Source organism: Bison bison, unplaced genomic scaffold (assembly GCF_000754665.1).
Source record: "Bison bison bison isolate TAMUID 2011002044 unplaced genomic scaffold, Bison_UMD1.0 scf7180017864145, whole genome shotgun sequence".
Taxonomy (NCBI): domain Eukaryota; kingdom Metazoa; phylum Chordata; class Mammalia; order Artiodactyla; family Bovidae; genus Bison; species Bison bison.
Genome location: NW_011494717.1, coordinates 9,262,442 through 9,268,542, shown reverse-complemented (window position 1 = coordinate 9,268,542; position 6,101 = coordinate 9,262,442). Strand labels below are relative to the sequence as shown.

Sequence of the window (6,101 nt, the reverse complement as noted above, 5' to 3'; positions counted from 1 at the left end):
AGGGGTTTTTTCTCTACACCATGCCACCAGGGTTCTGTTTGTGACAAAGACCTTGAGAAACCAGTTTGTGAAAGGTGACAGAACCAAATGCAGTGCTCTCAGGCAGCAGTGAGTGTCTGAAAGAGGAAGAGCTGAAAGGAACAGATAGGTCCTCTGATGGTCATGTAAAAGCTCTGATGGACCATGAGGCAGAATTTGCCCCAGAGGGTGGAAAGTGAGGGAGAAGGCAAGAAAGTTGGCATCTGGAGGTAAAAATAGAGCAGGTCGAGGACCCCCGGGCAGTATTTGTCTCTCTGCCCAGTTCCATCTTCTGCTCAACCCTCAGGCAGCTGAACTCTCCATCAAGTTTCTACCTCCCCCACGTAGTCTGGAAGTAGTTCGGGCTGTGGGACCCCAGCTGATTGGAATTGGAAAGCACAGCGCAGTAAGTAGGGCACTGGGACTGAACAGAAAGATTCTACAGAGATGGGTAGAAGCCGTGTGAAGTCGGGAGGGGGGTCTCCTGGCAGGCTCGGCATGCATTTCTGTTTCCCCAGAGTTCCCAGGAGGGAGAGGCGGGAAGGAGGGGAGAGAGACATCTCCAGTCTCAGATTTTCCCCTGTGTAGGCTGCAGAGCTCTATCTGAACCTGGACCTCGTCAAGGAAGCGATCGATGCTTTCATTGAGGGTGAGGAATGGAACAAGGCCAAGCGTGTAGCTAAGGAGCTAGATCCCCGGTAAGCTCATGACCCCTTCTCACTAGAAATTATTTTACTTCCTTTTGTAAAGACTGGGAGGAAGTTCTCATGGGAAGGGTGTGCTTCTGGGGCTTTGATGTGCGAGCTTTCTGCATGCCTTCACAGGTATGAAGACTATGTGGACCAGTGTTATAAAGAGTTCCTCAAGAGCCAGGGCAAAGTGGACTCGGTGAGACTGGCAGAGGCAGCAGGAGGCGAGCACAGGGAGGCTCAGAGACTTTCCCTCTTCTTCCCTCATGTAACTGTCTTTTTAACTGGTCCGTAGCTAGTGGGTGTGGACGTGGTGGCTGCTTTGGACCTCTATGTGGAGCAGGGCCAGTGGGACAAGTGCATTGAAACAGCCACCAAGCAGGTACTCGTCCCTTCCTCCCACGCCAGCCCCTCTGGGTATTTCCTCTGACTCCCAACCTGTCCTGGAGAGTATCTCTCTCTCTTCCTCCAAAGGCCAAACCCCAAAGATCCCTAATCAGCATCAGAGAGCTCAGTCTTCACGCTCTGACATCAGGTCAGAGCATGGCATGCACATGCCCTTCGCCTCCTAAACAAATCCATGGCCTCAAGTCAGGACCCCACCCTCACAGCCTGGTCTGACCCCAACCTCCCCCTGCTTTTCCTGCACCCCTCAAACAGAACTACAAGATTCTGCACAAATACGTGGCATTGTATGCAACTCACCTGATCCGGGAGGGTGGCTGTGCCCAGGCACTGGCCCTGTACGTGCAGCATGGAGCCCCTGCTAACCCACAGGTACCAGCCTGCTCCTCAGAGTGAATGTTTCCCCAAAGAAATTCTTACCTTCTCCTCGACAGCTGCTCACACCACTCAGGATCTGTCTTCTCAAAGAATTCCTTCGTTAGAGAGCATTGTGCCCAGAGACTCCGCCCAGGCTCTTCTGAACTGTACAGCCTCTCTGGAGGATTTACCCTCTGAAGGCTAACACAGGAAACAGTCTTTCAGAGCTGAGCCCTGCACACACCTTGAGGGCCTGACTAACTTCCTCCAGAGTGTGAACACCCCTCTCCTGTCTGAGCAGCACAGCTCTCCGGGTGTTATGCCGTTAACACTGTGACTGTGCATTCACAGTCACACATCTGCCCACACCCACAGAGCACCAGTTAGGAAGAGATGGGTGTTTTCTTACCCTCCTTCTTTCTCTTCCCTGAAACACAGCACTTTCTCCAGCAGCGTCCCACAGCTCCTCCACATGCCATTTCCAGCCCAGTTTTCTTCTTTGGCCCCACTCCCCTTTTCTCTCGTAGTTGTATTCCTCTCGCTCAGCTCCCCTACCCTCTCCGCCTCCAGAACTTCAACATCTACAAAAGGATCTTCACTGACATGGTGAGCTCTCCTGGGACCAACAGTGCTGAGGCCTATCACAGCTGGGCTGACCTCCGGGACGTCCTCTTCAACCTGGTGAGGCAGCCAGGCGGGCAGCAGAGCTGGAGGGCTGCTCGGGCCACCTGGCCCTGCCCTCGTCTCTCCCTTCACACCCAGACTCACCCTTGAGCTCTGCCTTCCTCTGGGCAGCCATCCATTGACCACTCTGGCCCTCCCTGGCACTCCTCTGACCCCCGACCCAGGCTGTGTGCTCTTCCCACTCTAGTGTGAAAACCTGGTGAAGTCCAGTGAGGCCAACTCTCCAGCCCACGAGGAGTTCGAGACCATGCTGTTGATTGCTCACTACTACGCCACCCGCTCTGCAGCCCAGAGCGTCAAAGAGCTGGTGAGATGGAGCAGGGAGGGGCACTGAGCTTCACATGCGTGAACCTGAATGAATGCAAGTTCAGGACAGTCTCAAGCTTGGCCCACTTCTCCCCTAGTCTCTTTTCCATTTAAAGAAATCTTTAGCCCTTGCTGAGATGGTTTCCTTTCTGCATCCCTTTGACCTTCTTAGGGCTCTGTGCCCACACAGCTCCAGCCTCCTTATGCTCAAACATTCTAATTCCATGATTTCTACATTGACCTCTTATAAAAGATACTTTTAGCTTATTCATGATACTATATTGAGTTACTGTAGTTGGATGATGGAATTCTAGAGGTGGGAGGAAATAACCTAGGCCTAGTTCTCTTGTGCAGATGAAAAAAGCTCAGACCATGACTCAGAGCAATTTAATATTGATCGTTGATCTTCTGGTTCTATGGCTGCTTTAGTTATAAGATCATTAGTCTGGTAGTTCAGTCACTATAGGGCCAGAATCATAATGCTTTAATTCACAGGAAACTGTAGCTGCCAGGCTTTCTGTTTCACTCTTGCGTCACACCCAACTACTACCTGCAGATAAGGCCTTCTATGAAGCAGGCACTGCTGCCAAGGTGAGCAACGGGGCCAACCAAGGGTGGGGCCGAGGAGAGAAGGAAGAAAAGTTGGAAGGTAGACTGTCCCAGCTGCTCAAGTTAGAGCAGAGCTGAGTGTGGGCTGATGTGGTGGAGGATATCATTTTCCTCCATCTTCCTGGATTCTCCCCCCTGCATCCTGGAAAAACAACAGCCAAGGCCAGCTGCTCACTCCTACTGACATTTCTCTGTTACAGGCAGTTGGCTGGGAGAACATGGCCTTCATCTTCCTCAACCGCTTTTTGGATCTGACTGATGTGAGTAGGGCAGTTGTGCCCAGAAGTTGCAAGGTTTGGCCTGTCACAAGCTGTGCCCATCTCATGGCTGCCCACTCTGCCACAGGCAATTGAAGAAGGGACCCTGGATGCCCTTGACCACTCTGACTTTCAGGACACAGACATTCCCTTTGAGGTGCCACTCCCAGCCAAGCAGCACGTCCCGGTAAGGGCACAGAAACAGGAGGCCTCTCGAGCATGACTGCACTGGAAGGGAGGACACTCTTAAGGATGGTCCTCCCAACACTCTGATGGCATCAGACAGCGATGTCTTTGGAGGGGCCCCAGCCCTCACTATCCCTTCAGTGAAACTAGAAGCAGAGGAAAAAGCTAAGGCTGCAATTGGTCACCAGTGCAAGGAGTTTCATTCGTGGGTGAAAGATGGTACATGGGACGACAGCTTAGCAAACCCCTTCCTTACCACCCTCCACTTGCCCTGCCCTGCGTGAAGCTGCTCTGTTCTTCCCAGGAGGCTCAGCGAGAAGAGGTTCGAGACTGGGTTCTCACAGTCTCAATGGACCAGCGGCTGGAGCAGGTTCTACCTCGGGATGAGCGTGGGGCCTACGAGGCTTCCCTGGTGGCGGCCAGCACTGGGGTTCGGGCCCTGCCCTGCCTCATTACAGGTACAGAACCCTAGAGCACCATATTCTGTGCTGGGTGGAAAGGAGGGGGAAATAGCAGGATCAAGATACTGTTTTACTGTGATTCAGTAAAGGATGCAGAAGACAAGAACATCCTACTTTCTGCCCCTCACTTGCTCTTTGTTATTCCCTCTCAATCCCTCTCACACTCCAATTCATCTTTTTCTCTCCCTCCAACCCCCAGGATACCCCATTCTGAGGAACAAAATTGAATTTAAGCGGCCAGGGAAGGCAGCTAACAAGAAGAACTGGAACAAGTTCCTTATGGCTATCAAGGTTAGAGAGGAAGGCTTGAGGGCTGAGGGCTGAGGGCAGGGAGAACACTGAAGACCAACCAGCACCAACCACTGGGGTGGTGTGTATGTGTTGGGGGTGGACTGTCAAGAAGGCAGGTGCAGGCCCCACAGCCTGCTCCCCACACTGAGATGGAGCTGGTTTTCCCTCTATCGGGAATGTTCTTCCCAGTACTGCTGAGTCCCTCTCCTGCTCTGTTTGCTCACAGACCTCCCACAGCCCCATGTGCCAAGATGTGCTGAAGTTCATCAGTCAGTGGTGCGGGGGGCTGCCCAGCACCAGCTTCTCTTTCCAGTAACTGGGAGAGTCAGTAGGTTCCATCCTTCATTAAAGTCTTGTAAGTAACCGAGACCACTGTATTCTTTGAACAAGGTCACCCCCAACACTAGCCCAGCACCCCTTTCCCCAAAAAGGAAACATAATCAAGTAGAAGAGAGGTCCTTTTATTATAGCTGTTACTATATAAACATATCCTAGGGGTCAATGGAAAACCCTTGTGGACGGAGCCTTCGGACCTGCACCTGCTTGACAGAAGGGAGAGCCTGGTCAGAGGGCCAGCAGCATAGCAAAGGACTCAACCCAGTTCCAGGCGTGCTCCCTACCACTGCCCTTTCCCAGGCCACAGTCCTCCTGGCCCATTACCTGGCCCTAAACCCAACTTTTCTGTGAGGTCCGGATTTCTCGCGTTTGGTCCAATAGCTGCACATTTTCCTGCCATTTACGTTTAGGAAATTCAAGCTCTGTCAGCTCCTCCAGCTACACAAAAGGGTGGGATTAGTGCTCCAGCCCTCAGTTATATAATCCAGCGTCTCTTCAACACAATCTGTGTAGAATGAGCCCTTCCTGTTCATCTTCCTTACCTGCTCCTGTAGCCCATCCTTCCTACAGGGCCCTACCCCACGCAGGGTGAGTGCAGCCACACAGCAGTAACCAGAGAGAGCAGCCTCGGCTGCAGACATGAACACAGAAGGGATCCAGAGAGCCAAGGCTGTGTCCTAAAAGGTGAAGGAAGGGCGGGAGACAAGGAGAGGAAGTCAGGCAGGAGTGGCAAGTGCGGGTGATTAAAGGGCAGGACCCAGGCTCTGTGGACTGCAAAAAGGCTGAGGAGAGAATTGGACTCACATAGATTTTCGTGGGGTCAAAGGGGCAGTCAGCATGTCCAGACCCCTGGTCCAGCGGTACCAAAGGATCCAGCAGTCCTGGGTGGCAGTCAGCAATAAGACGACGGCCGCCATTGGCCACAGTGAGGGACACAGCGAGGAGGAGGCCCAGGGAGCAGGCAGCAGACAAGAGAAGGTTCACCAGCGCTAGCGCCAGCAGGGCCCAGTGCTGGCAGGGGAAGGAGGTCAGGGTGAGCAGCCTGGGGGGTGGCTGCCTCGCCCACTGACCAGACACCTCGGTTACTCTTATTTGGGGCTCGCTCTCCCACTAAAGACGAAGCTGAATCAGGCGCCTCCCCCCGCCCCCACCCCCGGCACACACACACACACCCTGCCCGCTTCCCTGGCACCAGGCCTCCTCCTTAAAGCTCCAGAAATCTCACCAATCGTGGGCGAAAAAGATTCCTGGACGCCAAAAGGGCCACAAGTCCCAAGGAAACGCTCTGGAAGAAACGAAACCTGAGGCCCGCACCGCTCGGCGGCCCCCTCCGCCCGCGCCCCTGCCCCGGCTCGTCCCGCCCCGCCGCGCTCACCAGCAGCCCTGAGCCCACGGAGATGACATTGGCGGTGGTGTACTCCGGGGTGACGGCGCCGCGGGGGTTGGCCACGTGCCGCAGGACGGTGCCGTGCAGCACGGCCCCCAGCAACAGGGTCCTGGGG

The 6,101-nt window shown here is 54.1% G+C and overlaps 2 protein-coding genes across 4 annotated transcripts in view; one reads left to right on the top strand and one right to left on the bottom strand.

Moving 5' to 3' along the window:
- The window catches only part of IFT172 (intraflagellar transport 172), a 38,064-nt gene extending 33,434 nt beyond the window's left edge, over positions 1-4,630 (top strand). For 2 of the 3 annotated variants that reach the window (XM_010840652.1, XM_010840651.1), the window contains 13 exons: positions 326-424; positions 607-716; positions 843-906; positions 1,003-1,089; positions 1,368-1,484; positions 2,040-2,150; positions 2,341-2,460; positions 2,955-3,050; positions 3,269-3,328; positions 3,414-3,512; positions 3,816-3,969; positions 4,172-4,263; positions 4,490-4,630. In XM_010840652.1, coding sequence (XP_010838954.1) covers positions 326-424; positions 607-716; positions 843-906; positions 1,003-1,089; positions 1,368-1,484; positions 2,040-2,150; positions 2,341-2,460; positions 2,955-3,050; positions 3,269-3,328; positions 3,414-3,512; positions 3,816-3,969; positions 4,172-4,263; positions 4,490-4,579 — 1,299 coding nt within the window. In that variant the 3' untranslated portion in view covers positions 4,580-4,630. Of the gene's footprint in view, positions 1-325; positions 425-606; positions 717-842; positions 907-1,002; positions 1,090-1,367; positions 1,485-2,039; positions 2,151-2,317; positions 2,461-2,954; positions 3,051-3,268; positions 3,329-3,413; positions 3,513-3,815; positions 3,970-4,171; positions 4,264-4,489 lie in introns of those variants that run through there. The other variant, XM_010840653.1, reaches the window with a different exon arrangement.
- Positions 4,631-4,692: 62 nt separating this feature from the next.
- On the bottom strand, positions 4,693-6,097 carry KRTCAP3 (keratinocyte associated protein 3; the record flags this gene model as incomplete). Its single annotated transcript, XM_010840695.1, has 6 exons — positions 4,693-4,802; positions 4,924-5,037; positions 5,142-5,276; positions 5,404-5,610; positions 5,825-5,884; positions 5,975-6,097. Coding segments are annotated over 5 exons (633 nt in total), but the record flags the coding sequence as incomplete, so codon positions are not given.
- Positions 6,098-6,101: the final 4 nt, after the last annotated feature.